Here is a 15394-nt window from a genome sequence, read left to right on the forward strand (position 1 = left end):
TTTAATTCCTTAACAGAACAACATAGTAATATCAACTTCCATTAAAAGTAAAACAATTTATACATGCCTTTTTGTTATCAGGGCAAAACCACACAACAATTTCATAGTCCTAATGCACAAATCTCAACTAATGAACGCATCCAGGGGTGTAAATAGACATTTAATCAGTGCCTAGGTGACTGAACTGATAATCCACTTATGAACTGTAAAAGACCAGGAGTCTGGGTTCTGGGGATGAAAATGAACTGACTCAGTAACGTGAAAATATCAAAAGCTTTTATAAATCTGCTACAATGTTTGATAAAAGTTAGAATTTGTAAGTAGCTGCCAGGTAACTTTTCCCTCACCTGGTAGGTGTGCTTAATGATGTAGGTGTTCCTTTTTAAAACAAAGAGAAAGATTTTGATTGGGGATTGGAGGCGCACAGTATCCAATTTGATACAGCACATTTTCCAGTTTGATCACAGCATCCATGGCAGAGCTAAAAGAGTGTGTTTGCAGCCACACTTACTGTATTCATGAAGAGAACTATGGCTGGAAACTGAAGCAGCTGATCCAGGAGTCTGACAAAACACAAGCACAAGAAAGTTTCCTTTGGTTTTTAATTTTGTAACTTCAACATTCTAAATGGAACCTTCAGTAGTTTTAATAGCAAAATACTTGATGTACTTGTTAAAGCTGATTTTTGGTAATGAGTGAAAAAAACTTTCAGGTTTTATATCTCATGGAAGCTCGTTTTTTATCATGGAGGTACCATGAAGGAAAACACCATTCCCTTATTTTATCAGCAACTCAGCCACTTCAACAATTGCGTACAGGTCCATAGACAGACTTATATGTTTACAGGTTTAGTCAAATCTTTAGTAATTTCAAACACATAATCCCCCCCCCCCAAAAAAAAACAAAAACAAACAAACCCCAAAACAATTCAACAACAAACAAACAAGCAAAAACATTTAGATCATTAAGTGTGACTGCCTGGTTTATAGTCGGCTGTGGGCACAGACAGCTGGAGAAACGACAGCCGATTAGACATTCCTGCTTTACATCTGGGCACATGTGTGCCTGGTGCATAGTAATGTAAATTCTCCACAGATGAGTCTCCACAGACACAGAAACCCCCCTCAAAAAACAGACAGGCATGTGGACCCTCGTGCTTACTGTATGTCACAGACACCTAAGCGTCCTTGGACTCAGGGACACAGAAAGTAGAAAACCCGCTTTTAAGCTGTGCCTTTTAGCTTCATAGTTCAACTAACCCTTCCAGGCAGCTCTTATTTGTGTGGTGACAGTAGATGAGACGACACATTAGGTTTATTAACAGTTGTAGCTCAAATCCGTGATGTTTAAACCAAGGAAGGGGGTTAATTTAAGCCCAGCTGGGCTTGAAATACACTTGTGTAAACCCTAAAGATGACGTTGATGATGAAGATGGTAAGTTTATGCCTTGAGAACAGAAACTGCTGCTTGGCAGTTAAAGCTGGAGCCTGAAAATGCTCACAAAGCTGACTGCATTCAACATTATTTACGAAACAGATGAGAACAAATTATTAGCTCTCCTATGAAATTTAACCTACTAGGACCTGGCATCCACATATATAGACATCACATTTTGGGGTGTCTAGACCAGTGGTTCTCAAACTTTTCACAGTGAGTACCACTTCATAAAATATATGGCTCTTGAAGTACCACCCTTACGGCCGAAATTGAAGTACAGTAGTATAGGCCTATTTAACACCACATACAGTTTACACAAGACAATTTTATTTCTTATATGAATGTTATTTATTTTAACTGTCATAAACAGGATGTGACGAGTGATAATAATAACAACTGTACTGTATTAAAACATTCACAGCAGGTGGGATGTCCAATCTTTAAGTGAAGACCTGATGAAACCTGCTTCCGGGTCCAAACTACTCTTCATTTATTATGTCTGCTGTGTTTTTAACATGTTTTAATGCTTTGTATCTTGTTCTATTTAATCTGAACAAGCCCATAAAAAAAGTTATCACTGTTGGCCTCTCTCAGTTTTTATCATCACTATTCATTTTAAAGCTCAGTTTTAAAAAACCTTACGATGTAACAACAGCCCAGCCCATGCAGCAGTATATTAATGACTAGCCTTATATTGCAGTTGTTCTCCTGTCTGAAGTTTGGTCCATTTACTGGAGTTCATCCTCCAGTATTACTGTGTTTATATTATGCTAACCATAGCGGTGTAGCCCACACATCATTATATACCAGCTAGCCCAACTTCAGTAACCTTACAAACACCACTGCTGTTTAGTTTTCTGTCTTCATTTATGTCGGAAGTGATAGCAGAGCTGTATGTCTTAATTTTTGCTGTGGCGGTTAAGCTGCTGAACCTCCTTTGTGGTTCGTGCACGTCAAAGCTCACTTTGCTCTTCGTGGCGTTTCAGCCGACGACACGAAATAGCATCATGTGGTGGCCTCGCTGTCTACCCGCTGTGTGATGACCCTCCTCCAGGATCCGCCCACCCAAGCGAAATACACCGCTCTCAAGGCTCTTCTGGCTCCGGCTCCCAGAAGAGCCTCGGGAACTTTCGTGTCGTCTTTGCATACCTCTACAATGGTATATTATTTAATCTTTAAAAAACTGGGAGATTTCCCACATACCACCAGAGAGAGCCCAAGTACCACTACTGGTACGCGTACCACAGTTTGAGAACCACTGGTCTAGACCACAATACTAAATTTTGCTCTACAAGGGCCTGATATCCACTTACAAGGACATTATACTGCCACTGTTCTATTGAAATTTAAAACGAATGTCCTCTTATCATTTTTATCAGAAACGACATCAGGTAAAAAGACAATTCTTTATTTTTACATTCATCAGGTGCCAATCAGCCCAAATCGGAAAGAGATATTAAAAATGCATGCCATGAAAGAGTTTGGGTCTTAGGAGCTTAAAGTAACTTTTTCTGAGAATCCTTTTTAAAGGCTTGAAACTTTCCTTTTTGATAGTTTATAGTAAGGGCTGGATTAGGTGACCCAGAATCCTCCCTTCGTTATGCTGCACTGGTGGGCTTCCCATGATGGGCTGAGTGTTTCTTCGTCACTCACCTTTCCCCCTCACTATGTGTTTGCACACCACTCTGCATTTAATTATTAGTCATTATTCCTCTCTGGCTCTCTTCCACAGCGCAATTTTTGCCCCGTCCTTCTCCCCTTATTTCCAATCAGTCGCGGCATATAAAGTGCCTCAAGGTGACTTTTGTGATTTGGTACCATATAAATAAAATACAATTTATCTGAGTAACTGACTATTAGCTATTATAAGGAGAGGTAATAATGCTGATCTGGTAGTTTTTGGTGTCTGTGATGTAATTGTGTTTCTGTGTGCAAAGTAAAATAATGTAGGGATCCTAAATAAAATTAGAAAGTTTGAATAAGCTGTGATAGAAATGCATTTCTTTGTTTAACAGCACTTGGGAAATTATTTTTAAAAAATTGTCAATTTTCATAGGAGAGCAAATAATTATAAAATAATAAATATAATATAATAATAGTTGTATTATATAGGTTTATTATTATTATAATATAATCATAGTTGTCAAACTCAATCTAATACTTTTTACCTTACAGTTATTTTTTAAGACAAACATGTCTTGATATATTTTCACTTTTGATCTGTATTTCCTTCACAAGTGCACTGCGAGCACACATTTATATGAAATTTTAGTCTGATATATTTGGTCATTAAATTTAGGTTCAATAAAATAATACACTGGGTAAAACTGGAGACTTACATTGAGGGAGAGACTAGGACCTCTGTGCATGTTCCACCTCTGGGACTCTGCTGAGCCTATATGACTGACACACATATATCATATTTGAACAGTCACATGATACAAAGAAAGAAATCAACTACAACATGACAATAAGATGCTTACCTCGTGGTTCTTGAACGAGGCGTAACTAGAAAAAAAAGAAAAACACAAGCTCAACATGAACATGAACCAGAAACGATTAAACTAAGCATCAGCGGTTAAACTGTAACACTTCAATCAACACAAATCACTGGGGTTACCTGGGGAGGTGACAGCCACAGGGAGGGACATCCTCTGAGTTCTGTAAATGAATGGGTTATTACTGCTTCATTTAAAAACTACAAATGAAGTGAACATGTTAAAATGAAAAAGAACTTTTACCCTTCAGTTTGAAATTGTCCTGGAGAGAGCTGCAGAGCAGAAGAAGATTCATTCAGATGAATCTTTTTGGTACTCTTGTTTTAAAAATTAGGCTTTTGAAGACTTACCCTCCATTGTGAAAGTGGCTTTTTAAATTCCATAGTTTCTTTCTTCACCTCTAAAAGCTGCTTTTTTAAGTCAGCATTCTCTCTTTGCAGGTCTGAGAGTTGCCTTGAAATAACAGAAGAAGAAGAAAATCACTGCAGTTGGATGGTTTTATTTACACTGCCACAGAGGAAATAATAGCAGACATTAAAATCACCTGTAACTCTGCTCGGTGACTTCTTTAAGGCGTCTTTCCAATTCAGCAGACTTGTGCTTGAATTGTGCCATGACTCTCTCCATCTGCATCTGCTGAAAGATGACAATCTGGGAACATGAAGACATTGTTACTAAATGATAATTCTGTGAAAAATGAACAAATCAAGTTTGACTAGTGGGTAATAGCTCCGAGTTTCCCAAATAATCATAGCAGAGAGATGCATTTCATTTTTCAATCTGTAGCTAATGACATACCAAGTTAATAGTAATTGACTGCATACACAGGTATTTAACAACCCGCTATAACAATTAAAAGGCACAGAGGCAATGGGGCTTGAAGTGGCACGATCTGATATCGTCGTGTTGGTGTTGTTCCCACATCATCATAATAAATGTTGTTCCAGGTTCAACATTGCAAGTGACCAATCACATTGTTGTGACGTAATACTTTTGCGGGTTTGGAAAAAACACTGTAAATAAAAATCTACATAACTTGCGAGAAACCGCCTCTGTCCGCCGATCCAGCAATTTGAATTCTTTGCATTTCAGGATGCTGTTCTTTAATAAACGGTAAGCATTATACATATTGTCCTTGCAACATTGGAATTTCATAAATGAATGAATGGCTTGGCTTGCAAAAGTATTACGTCACAACAATGTGATTGGTCACTTGCAATGTTGAACCTGAAACAACATTTATTATGATGATGTGGGAACAACACCAACACGACAATATCAGATCATCCCTTGAAGTGCATGCTGCCTGGCAGGGACAGACCTGACACATGTGCTCTAGCCGTGATTGGATGAGCTTCACTGGGTCGTTGAAAAACATTTTTTCCTGCGGCTTCATCTGAAGCAGAAATACATCCACATGACAAAGAATGTTGGATGTCTGAATTAAAGTCAAACAGTAAGCTGCTCTGATTACGTCAGACTCACCAACCTCATTGATAGCCAGATAGCTGCAGCTGGCCCCACATACAGTGCACGGATCTAAAGCAGATGGGGGGGGGGGTTTAGCAGCCTCAAACTTTGAGTTGCACTGCATCACAGTGGAGACATACTCATGAGGAAGTCTAGTTACAGCTCAGAAGCAAATGAACTCTCTCACTTGATTTAACGCATGCTTCACAGAAAATGTGGCCACAGCTGGACGTGGCAAACGTGGATCCTCTTCTTTTGAAGCACTGGTTACAGTGGAACCAGACCATTTTTGTGTGTTTCCTAAACACACACATACACACAAAACAATCAAACAGACACAAGGTTATTGCCCAGTTTACTGCAGAAGAACTGGCCCTTATTTACCTCCCCTTCTTTTTGAGCCAGAATAAACTGTTGCACACGCACCTGTCTTTAATAGTTTCATGGGACTCTTAAAAAAACAGCTGCGATCTTATTATCTGCAAGACCCCCATCAGTGCAAAATTTTATACCACACTCTTTTTGTACAGCTTTTTTTTTTTCCGTCCTCATATTACACACTGGTAGCTGCAGGTAGTCCAACTTAGAAACAGAACTTATGTGTTGTCTTGCACACAACTCAAAATTACTCACATGAAATAATTACATAAAAGCCAAACCAGAGTTCAAAGGTAGGAAGGATAAAAGGTGATGGAAAAGGAGTAGCATGAGAAGAGGAAGCCCAAGAATAGTAATTTCAGATGAAACATGTCCAACTGTGGTAGAGCATGTTTTTCTTCTGGGAGTGGTTGGTTAACAAAACATTTTGAGGGGATTTTTTATTTCCTTCTGTGTATGCTTTAACGTCATTCCTGCGTGTACAGTGGAATCTTTTTTTTTTTAAACTTTATTAATCAAAATACTCAGTCTGCAGAGGCTTTCACGAGAGACGTCAGGATTTTATTCGAGCTTAACAATGCATATTTCAGTCTTTATATTAACTTATCAATTTGTATCCCTTCATTTAAAAAAAAATACTGAACAGAAGTAATTTAAAAATATATTCTCAATGAATCCCTCTCAGTTTCCTCAATTACTCACTACAAAGGTGACTCTGACATTAAGCTAAAAAAAATGGCTTTACTCACTGAAAACTAAGTTAAACTCAAACTGTCACAAAGTATTAGCTTGCTAGCTAATTAGCTTAAGTTGTAGAAAACGGCGCTCAATCAGCCAAACAACTGGAAACACTGGACACTGGCAAAACACTAAAAAGAAAGGACCCTCATATTGGCTTCCTTTTTTTTTTTTTTTTTTAGGTGTCTTTCTAACCTTACCTGCTACACGGAGCCGCTGCTTTGACACAGGAGCAGTTAGCTCAGCAGTCCCCGCCTCGGGAACCCGGTCTGTGTTGTGATTGGCTAATGAATGGTGACGTACGTGAAGTCTGTATTACGTACACTTCCTCTTAAAACCAAGATCCGAAGTGGAAACGTTTAGAATAAGACCGTGCTAGGATTTACTATACACAAGTTCTGCTTCTCAAACAGCAGTCAAGGATATCATGCCTACCATCTCCAGTTTAATCACTGTTTGGCTATAAATATTCGGAAGAATTTCCTGTCCGATTAACATAAGACGTGAGGAACACGAGGACGCTGTGAAGCTTGTAAGTGCCCTCTGTTCCCAGGAATCTCTCTAGAAATACACTGCTCAAAAAATAACGGGAACACAAAAATAAGACATCCTAGATCTGAATAAATGAAATATTCTTATTAAATACTTTGTTCTTTACACCGTTGAATATGCTGACAACAAAATCACAAAAATTTTCAATGGAAATCATATTTAGCAACCCATGGAGGTTTGGATTTGGAGTCACACTCAGTATGAAAGTGGAAAAACACACTACAGGCTGATGCAACTTTAATGTAATGTCCTTAAAACAAGTCAAAATGAGGCTCAGTGTGTGTGGCCTCCACTTGCCTGTATGACCTCCCTACATCGCTTGGGCATGCTCCTGATGAGCTGGCAGATGATCTCCTGAGGAATTCCCCAGACCTGGGCTAAAGTTCCTGCCAACTCATGGACAGTCTGTGGTGCAACGTCGCGTTGGTGGATGGAGCAAGACGTGTCCAAGAGTGCTCAATTGGATTCAGGTCTGGGAACGGGCAGGCCAGTCCATAGCACCAATGCCTTTTTCTTGCAGGAACTGCTGACACTCCAGCCACATGAGGTCTAGCATTGTCTCACATTAGGAGGAACCCAGGGCCAACTGCACCAGCATATGGTCTCCAAAGTGTTCTGATGATCTCCTCTCTGTACCCAATGGCAGTCAGGCTACCTCTGGCGAGCACATGGAGTCCGTTTCTGATTGTTTGAGCAGACACACACACACACACACACTACCTGAGCCACTTGTGTGGGTTGTAGACGCCATCTCATGCTACCACTAGAGTGAAATCACCTCCAGCATTCAAAAGTGACCAAAGCATAGGTACTGAGAAGTGGTCTGCTGTCACCACCTGCAGAACCTAGGTCTTGCTAATTGCCTATTTCCCACCTTTCGCCTATTCCATTTGCACAACAGCATGTGAAATTGACTGTCAGTGTTGCTTCTTGCGTGGACAGCAGTTCAAGTATGCTGGTGGTATTGCCTAGAATTCATATAGCATATTTAAAAATAAAATTTTACAAGCCTCGTTTATAGTCACTTTTATTCCATGTACTGGAGTCTTTAGTCAACTCCCCTACAGCTTTCTTAGAATTAGTTGTCCCATTAGTTGCAAAATGCATGCCTTTGGATTTTGCTAGTTTGTATTTGAACATTGATCGCTCAGTACATTTTTGAATAACTGAATTAAAAGACACCCATGAATACTTAAAGTCATTTATTTACGCAGCTTTGATACAATTGCACAGATCTGAAATGCAAAGAAGCACCGACAGCCTGGAAGTTAAAAACCTCAGTTGAGCCTGAAGTCACATGGATGGAGCAATTCTTGAGAGCCGTCCGAGAAGAGGATGTCTGTACCACTATTTCAAGGAGAAGCTTGCCTTAGTGACTCATTCTAATCTGTGATAGTGAGTGGACCAAGGACTACGTTTTGTACTGCACCATGCTTCCCTGTGGAAAAAAACAGTGTTGAGTCCTGTACAGCAAGAGCACAGTTATAAAAGTGTAGAAATGTATACCTGTCACTAGATCCCTCGTCTTTCTGGCCTTGCAGCTGGACTCACAGCAGTCACATAGACTTCTGTGTGAAGGGTCGTCAAGCAACTCCCAACTGAAGTAGGCAGGAAGAAATAATCACTGAGCTTCTGCCGATTCCAGGACAATTTAGTCATAGCTCAGCATTCAAGCTGAACTACAACATATCCAGTACTACAAACTACAGAGTCAAGTATGCGTTTTACCCATAATCTTTGATGTAGTGGCAGGCCTTCTTAGTATTGCCAAGTCCGTTGGGATCCCAAGCCACAAGGCTGCAATGAATAAACACCTGCAGGATGTATAGTATTCCACGATTAACCAACAATCTGCTTCGTTTCCTACATTCAGTTCTTGCAGTTAAAGACATTTACCTCTCCTCCCACAGCAAACTTGAAGGCTTGAAGGGATAGCCGGATCTCTGAAGTCTTTTGCCTGGGTTCAAATTTTGAGCGCGATTTCTTACTGTCGACAAGACATCTGAGGTTCAAGAGAAACAGATTATTTCAAGGTCTAGTCAACAAGAATACCCAAGTCAGTGCTTCTTGATAGCACAAGTTTACCCCTTGTTGGTGATTAATGGGTATAGAGAACTTTCAGGCTGCAACTCAGGTGTGGTGGCAGCGACACATTCATCAATGAGTAGCAGCAATGGCTGATGGGTCTGCTGCTCCACGCTAGCCATGATGGCGATGATTGAGCCCAGAGGGAATCTTGTAGATTCAGCAGGGCCTGAAAAGTTAGCTAGATTTACACAGAACAAGGTGAGTCGCAGGAATGTTTAGGACTGCTTCTATTTTCAGGCACTTTCAGATACCCACCATTCATGAGTCCAATATGAAATACTAGTTCTTCTAAACCATAGGTACTAAACACTGGCTCATAAACCAGGGGGTACCAATCTCTGGGCCTGCATGAAACAGGTTAAAAGGTTGCATTTTTTTTTTTTTTTTTTTTTTATTAAACATACATTTGCTTTTTTGTTCAGCATTCCATGTTACAACATGTCCACTTGCCTCTCAAATTCACAGACAATCAAGTCAATGTACGAAGGGATGACAGAATTAGGTGGGGTAATGTACGTCAGGTCATTGGCGTAGATTAGTCGTTTGCCAGTAACCTGTGGGGAGGAAAGATGAGTCACCAACCTGTAGGGATAGACGGTTCTTTCATGCACATAGTTCTGGGCTACTCACAAGCCTCCTGAAGTTACAGTCATTGAAGTCCACAGTGAAAACAGCTTCCCTGTCTGTGAGGCTTGTGGGAAAGCAGCTGCCCAGACGGAGCAGTGAAGTGTCCATCTGAGATCTACCGTCTGTCCACACCAGTGTCACAAAACCACCTTTACAATCCAGTTTCATGTCTAAGTAGAGAGGGAGGCAGCAAAGGGGATAATTAAAAACATAAAATTCTTACCCTTAAATTCTAAAAAAGAAGCTATTTCTCATTTAGACATTACCTGCATTTACTGAACCTCTTGCCACCAGGCCCAAAACAGCTACACAATACCAAAGGGAGGCCATGATGACTGAACACTTGGTGCTGGTGCCACTGGTGTTTTTATTCTCTTACTACAGGCTAATCAACAAAACCAGGTTCACCTGCTGTGTGTTCGCAGCTACAGGTGCAGCAGCAACAAGGTGTTTGCAATAAAGAGTTCAGTTGATTTTGATGTGATGTGAGTCACATGATGCAAATCTTAATATTTGTCCAGTTTAGTCAGTTTCACATCACATTACGATCATGAAAGCAGTAGTACTGTAGTCTGAGAAGGTAACGAGATGTTATATCAGTATGTGGCAATTTCAGATCTAGACAGTCAAATTCAGAAAACAAAACCGGAACATTTACAGCCGGCTTGTTTCACGTCATCTCACAGAGAGCTTTAGTATTAAACTCAGACAGAGTCAAATGCCAGGGAATAAAAATAAGTTTTAAATCTAGTTTTAATGTTGGAATGCTGTTCCACAGTGTGGGGGCAAAAAATGTCTGAGTTTAACTCTAGATTGAGGGACAGTCTGAAACATCTGACGGTCTGATTGGAGGGACCTGGAGCATCACAGGGCTCTAAGAGGTCAGAGATGTAGGAAGGAGTTAAACCATGAATGACTAAACAAACAGGAGGATTTTGAAATCAATTCTGAATCTCAGAGAGAAGCTAAAACAGGTGGCTGTGAGGACCCAAGGAAAAGCTGCACAAGCAAGAGACAGTAAAGTCAATTGCAGTGTAGTCCAAATGAGAGGGATGCCTCTCAGATGGAAAAGCCTTAATTTTCTAATATGGAGCAGAGGGGTGGGGGTGTGTGCGCATATACAGTCAAATATTATACCAAGACTGATCACCAAGCTCAGAAAAACATCCATCCAGTTTAATTCATGGTTGTAGAGGGGCTGAGCCAGTCAGAGCTAATAGAGAAAGACAACTATTCACACCTGTTAACGCTCACACATTTGAAGTGTGGGAAGAAGCAAGAATATCCACAAGGAAACTCAACACATGCAAGTCAACTTCAGGGGTCCGTTCTTCGTACCTCGCTAAGTAAGTTAGCTGGATTTGATTGTTGACGATTTCGCGTGATCTCCGAAGCTCATCCGGGACTTGCTGTCATAGCAACAGATCCGTAAGCGTAAACCTGCTCGGGAGCAGGCTCACTTTATGTAAACAGGATTAGATCGCGGCCACTCAGGTATGTCCGCTTCATGTATAAGAAAGCAACAGCGATATTTAACCACTGTTTTTCCATAAATAAATATTATCAATGTAACTAAAGATAATGGATTTGATTCTTTTATTGACTCCATACAGATACATACAGGTCATTTCCTAAAAAAAGGGAAATGTACTATTAATCATTCTATTTCATGTATTTGATTATTTCAGATGTAATTCATATTTTAGAGTTGTAATTGTAAATTACTTCGTGTAATCAAGATGAGAGACCACGGCTATAAAAGCGAAGGTGGATTTGGGAAGTCTGTCGCAGCCATGTCCTGTCCGTATACGCGAGCAGCCCATTGCGGAAGGTGCAAGACTGATAAGGAGAGTCCTCAGAATTCAGCGTATATTGCGGGATAGACAGGATCCTTTAGCTCAGCGCGACAGTGTGCTCATTGAGAGATATCGATTTTCCCGTGAGGGTATTATTTACTTAACCAACTTGTTGACGAGGGGGTGCAGGACCACCACCTGTCTTTTTTTGCTCTGCCCTTTTCTTGGTTGCTGTTATAAACAAACAGATTATTTCAGGGACTCTTTTCAAGAGACTAAAAACAATACAAGTGATAAATATTACCATTCTGTAGAATATTATATTTCACTTTTACTTGTTCCCATGTTCTAGTGGGTCCTGTCGTGGCTCTAATGTGAAAGAGGATATAATGTAATATAATATAATATAGTGTAATATAATAAATTTACCCTACCGCCTACTGGTGTTGGCCAGAGGGGCCGATGGCGCGATATGGCAGCCTCGCTTCTGTCAGTCTGCCCCAGGGCAGCTGTGGCTACAACCGTAGCTGCTTCCACCAGTGTGTGAATGTGAGAGTGAATGAATAGTGGCATTGTAAAGCGCTTTGGGTGCCTTGAAAAGCGCTATATAAATCCAATCCATTATTATTTTTATTATTATTAAATGACTTACTAGTTTAATTTGTCAGCAACTTTCTGCCAGCCCTCTCTCCTACTTTTGCAGCCTTTGCAGTGTTCCCTTGAGTTTTAATTAAACTCTGAAACTCCTGAAATCCCTCAAGAGTTCTTGCTCTGCTGCCGAAAAATACTGAGCGCGCTCCTTCGACATTTTCGCCGACCAATCAAAGGGTTGCCGATCAATGTTTCTACTATCGATGCGTAGCCCCTGTTAAGCCACCCAGTGATCTCACATTACTTCATCCAGCTGTACTAATCGTCAACAACAGGTGTGTTCGCTCAAAGTTAGCGCGATGATTTGATCTTGGATGTAGTAAGCGAGGTACGAAGAACGGACCCCAGTAAAGCCCCAGCTTATTGTTTTGACCCAAGGACCTTCTTGCTCCGAGGCAATAGTGATACACCAAATGAGGTTTTGAAAATACAAGTATCTGAAGAGCACACACTGTCAGTTTATACAGAATAGTCATTTATTGGATTCAAATGCAATTCCAGAAATGTGACTTTTACATTTAGAAGGCATTTGACAGTAGGGCCCACCTTCCTACTGATGCACAGCATCTCTGAAAAGCAGCAGTATCACATAAAAATGGCTGGTGTTTGACAGAACAAGTAAGAGTTTACAATGTTTTAGTTATATCAAGAACAAGTATCATTTTACAGCAAAAACCCCAGAATAATGAATACGCAAAACAAATCACACAATCGTGACGTCCTCGGAGGTTATCCGCCATCAGATCCTTCAGTCATACTGCAGTCGATATCCGTTTTGACCAAGCTTCGTCGCACAGCTTATTTGAGCTGTGGGTCAGCTGTAGTGGCAGACTCCATCATTGTGTCACTGTCCCTCAAGTCAGATTGGTCCACAATGATTAGGGGTCCCAACACAGAATTGTGACTCGGACCGTCTGATGCTGCAAGGAGAGTTGAATTCATGAGTGGTGAAGCACAGCCCGCTTCTTTAAATCAGATGTCATTTGAATCCCTTTGAAAGTACAGGTCTGATAGCATGCAGTCACATTAAAGACACATGAGGTTACCCCATTCAACACCCCTCCTGGACCGAGACTTGCAGCTCAAGTCACAGCAGTTACAGAGGGAGCTTCGGGATGGGTCATCAAGCAGCTCCCATCTGGAGATGGGGACAAAAAGAAAAGCAGTCATGTGGAGCATAACTTCCATATTCAGCAAGCAGTGTTCAGCCTGTTAAATGAATTAAAACACAAAACCCTGTAGTTCAGCAGTATGAAATACAGTTAAGTACAATTTTGCTCAAGAACACTTGAACACTTTAAGTAAATCTCTTTTTTAAGAGTTCCGATGCTAAAAAGCTTATTAAATGAGTGTAACAGTAATGTCATTTCCATTTATCCAGAGACTGAGGAAAAAAAAGGTAAAAGACTTGTGAAGTACAAGTTGTTGAACTCAATAATCACCTGTTAGTTCCCTTTATATAATGACAGGCCTTCTTGCTTTCGGCAAAATTTTGAGGATCCCACACAGCCAGTTTACAGTGGATGTACACCTGAGGAACACAGGGCTCGAATTAAAGTTCCTTTAAATATTTATTCTTGAAATAATTTAACCTGTTCTCACCTCTCTAAAACCAAAGTTGAAGGACTGGAGGTAGAGGATGATTGAAGACGAGTGGTACCGAGGCAGAAACATCGAATTTTCTTTTTTGCTTTCTAAAAGACACCTGGAGAAATTGGTAAGTCAGATTACCAATACGCATCGTTTCCACTACACTGAGTACAAAGTCTGAACAGTACTGGAACCCTACCCCTTGTTTCCAATGATTGGGTAAACCTGGCTGCCGGGCCGCAGCTCAGCTGTGGGGGCTGCGACACATTCCTCCATGAGCAACAGCAGTGGCTGATGAGACTTCTGCTCCACTGCTGCCCATATTGGCATGGGGGAGCCCAGAGGAATGATGTTCGTCTTTGCTATGCTTGATAGCTCCTCTGTGGAAAAGTAAATGCTAAGTAGTGTGCGTTTTAACACGTGCTTGTAATTTGGCATGGTGAGAAGTTACCATTGAGAAGTGCCATGTGGAAGACCAGCCTGCCGTGACCCTCGGAAACCATATATCCAGGGTTCACGAATCGGGGAATCCAATCCTTGGGTCTGAAATAAAAAAAATATTAAGAATGGCAAGATTCTACATTTCATACAATTTCAGTTTGAGAAAAAAATACAAGTGTCACAAACCTTCTGTAAACACATTCAATGGGATGCACAAAATCTGGAGGGTTTGGCTTTGTCTGTGGCCTGTAGCTCATTTCATTCTGATAGAATATGCGTTTTCCCTTTACCTGCAAGACGGGAAAGCAAACAAGTGATTAAATTAGAGCTCACAAGTGAGTGGAAGCTACTGAAGTTGCATCTCTCAGAGTACAGTACCATTTTAGTAAACTTGCACTCGGAAAACGTATAGTTAAACTGTGCTTCCCCCTCTCCAGAGGGCAGAACCTTCCACTGAGATGCCATGCAGTTTCCAAGAAACAGTCGAGCTGCATACGGCACCAGCTCCGCATTCACCCTCCATGTCACCCTCACGGAGTTGTTTGCACAGACCACGTTGATGTCTGGAAAAATAAAACAAAATCACGGTCATCTTTTATGTGGACAGAAACACTTAAAAATATGCATTTGTGTCTATACGTCTGAAATCCTCCCCCAAAAAGAATATATATATACCTGCATTGGCAACAGTCATTGCAAAAACAGCCAGGACAAGCAAATCTAGGTAGAGATGAGTCCCCATGACTAAACAATCCTGTACACATTGGGACCAACATGCTTTATGAACTTCTTGCTTAATGACCTCAACCATCAACACCTGTGTGAAAGCAGAGCCCACGAATCACAGACTCAGAGTGCTCTATGAGCTCATCACTGTGTGATCGGGTGGACCTTGAATGAGTGGTATCTTTACTTTTACATTTCTTTTTCTTACTACATTTGCTTGACAGAATTTAAGTTTAACGCATTTCCTTCCTCTTAATCAGCATCTTTCTTCATCATGAGAAAAGATTAATGTTAGACTTGTTTTTTCTAGTTATCTTTGGAAATGCCCAGTCTTACAGAAGAAAGTGACACGTGTCATATCATAGGCCACTGAAACTTAGAGTATTACTTTCCATAAAGCTT

The 15394-nt window shown here is 40.6% G+C and overlaps 3 protein-coding genes across 4 annotated transcripts; all 3 read right to left on the reverse strand.

Moving 5' to 3' along the window:
* Positions 1 to 164: 164 nt before the first annotated feature.
* On the reverse strand, positions 165 to 5692 carry LOC146613934 (uncharacterized). Its single transcript, XM_085378786.1, has 12 exons — positions 5593 to 5692; positions 5425 to 5474; positions 5257 to 5331; positions 4480 to 4586; positions 4286 to 4388; positions 4179 to 4207; positions 4058 to 4098; positions 3921 to 3945; positions 3777 to 3840; positions 512 to 563; positions 348 to 378; positions 165 to 228 (listed from the first exon to the last, which is right to left on the reverse strand). Exons 1-12 carry the CDS (start codon positions 5690 to 5692, stop codon positions 165 to 167), a joined length of 741 nt encoding a protein of 246 aa, XP_085234912.1.
* Positions 5693 to 8455: 2763 nt separating this feature from the next.
* On the reverse strand, positions 8456 to 10118 carry LOC146613935 (zona pellucida sperm-binding protein 3-like). Its single transcript, XM_085377944.1, has 9 exons — positions 10055 to 10118; positions 9792 to 9958; positions 9612 to 9715; positions 9417 to 9505; positions 9159 to 9339; positions 8970 to 9075; positions 8802 to 8887; positions 8580 to 8671; positions 8456 to 8511 (listed from the first exon to the last, which is right to left on the reverse strand). The coding sequence occupies exons 1-9, from the start codon at positions 10116 to 10118 to the stop codon at positions 8456 to 8458; spliced, it is 945 nt and encodes a 314-aa protein (XP_085234070.1).
* Positions 10119 to 13033: 2915 nt separating this feature from the next.
* On the reverse strand, positions 13034 to 15077 carry zp3f.2 (zona pellucida glycoprotein 3f, tandem duplicate 2). Of its 2 annotated transcripts, none has more exons than XM_085378113.1 (9): positions 14942 to 15077; positions 14645 to 14829; positions 14453 to 14556; positions 14277 to 14368; positions 14025 to 14205; positions 13838 to 13940; positions 13678 to 13766; positions 13282 to 13373; positions 13034 to 13155 (listed from the first exon to the last, which is right to left on the reverse strand). In XM_085378113.1, the coding sequence occupies exons 1-9, from the start codon at positions 15075 to 15077 to the stop codon at positions 13034 to 13036; spliced, it is 1104 nt and encodes a 367-aa protein (XP_085234239.1). The 2 variants fall into 2 exon arrangements, with proteins under 2 accessions (XP_085234239.1, XP_085234240.1); XM_085378114.1 differs by having other exon boundaries at positions 13034 to 13197; positions 14942 to 15008.
* Between the last annotated feature and the right edge of the window lie 317 nt (positions 15078 to 15394).

This window comes from Diplotaxodon limnothrissa, linkage group LG18 (assembly GCF_057381915.1).
Source record: "Diplotaxodon limnothrissa isolate DT_005_m linkage group LG18, D_limnothrissa_male_GT1.1, whole genome shotgun sequence".
In the NCBI taxonomy this organism is placed as follows: domain Eukaryota; kingdom Metazoa; phylum Chordata; class Actinopteri; order Cichliformes; family Cichlidae; genus Diplotaxodon; species Diplotaxodon limnothrissa.

What these genes read in the sequence shown, in the direction of transcription:
- LOC146613934 (XM_085378786.1), bottom strand. Translation starts at nt 5,692, where the DNA reads ATGGTCTGGTTCCACTGTAACCAGTGCTTCAAAAGAAGAGGATCCACG. An exon ending in CCTCGTTCAAGAACCACGAG is followed by an intron (nt 3,841 to 3,920) that starts GTAAGCATCTTA and finishes TATGTGTGTCAG; the next exon opens with TCATATAGGCTCAGCAGAGT. An exon ending in TAGTTCTCTTCATGAATACA is followed by an intron (nt 379 to 511) that starts GTAAGTGTGGCT and finishes TGTTTTAAAAAG; the next exon opens with GAACACCTACATCATTAAGC.
- zp3f.2 (XM_085378113.1), bottom strand. Translation starts at nt 15,077, where the DNA reads ATGGTTGAGGTCATTAAGCAAGAAGTTCATAAAGCATGTTGGTCCCAA. An exon ending in ATTGAATGTGTTTACAGAAG is followed by an intron (nt 14,369 to 14,452) that starts GTTTGTGACACT and finishes TTTTTATTTCAG; the next exon opens with ACCCAAGGATTGGATTCCCC. An exon ending in TATATAAAGGGAACTAACAG is followed by an intron (nt 13,374 to 13,677) that starts GTGATTATTGAG and finishes CCCCATCTCCAG; the next exon opens with ATGGGAGCTGCTTGATGACC.
- LOC146613935 (XM_085377944.1), bottom strand. Translation starts at nt 10,118, where the DNA reads ATGGCCTCCCTTTGGTATTGTGTAGCTGTTTTGGGCCTGGTGGCAAGA. An exon ending in CCATTAATCACCAACAAGGG is followed by an intron (nt 9,076 to 9,158) that starts GTAAACTTGTGC and finishes CTTGAACCTCAG; the next exon opens with ATGTCTTGTCGACAGTAAGA. An exon ending in CACTACATCAAAGATTATGG is followed by an intron (nt 8,672 to 8,801) that starts GTAAAACGCATA and finishes TGCCTACTTCAG; the next exon opens with TTGGGAGTTGCTTGACGACC.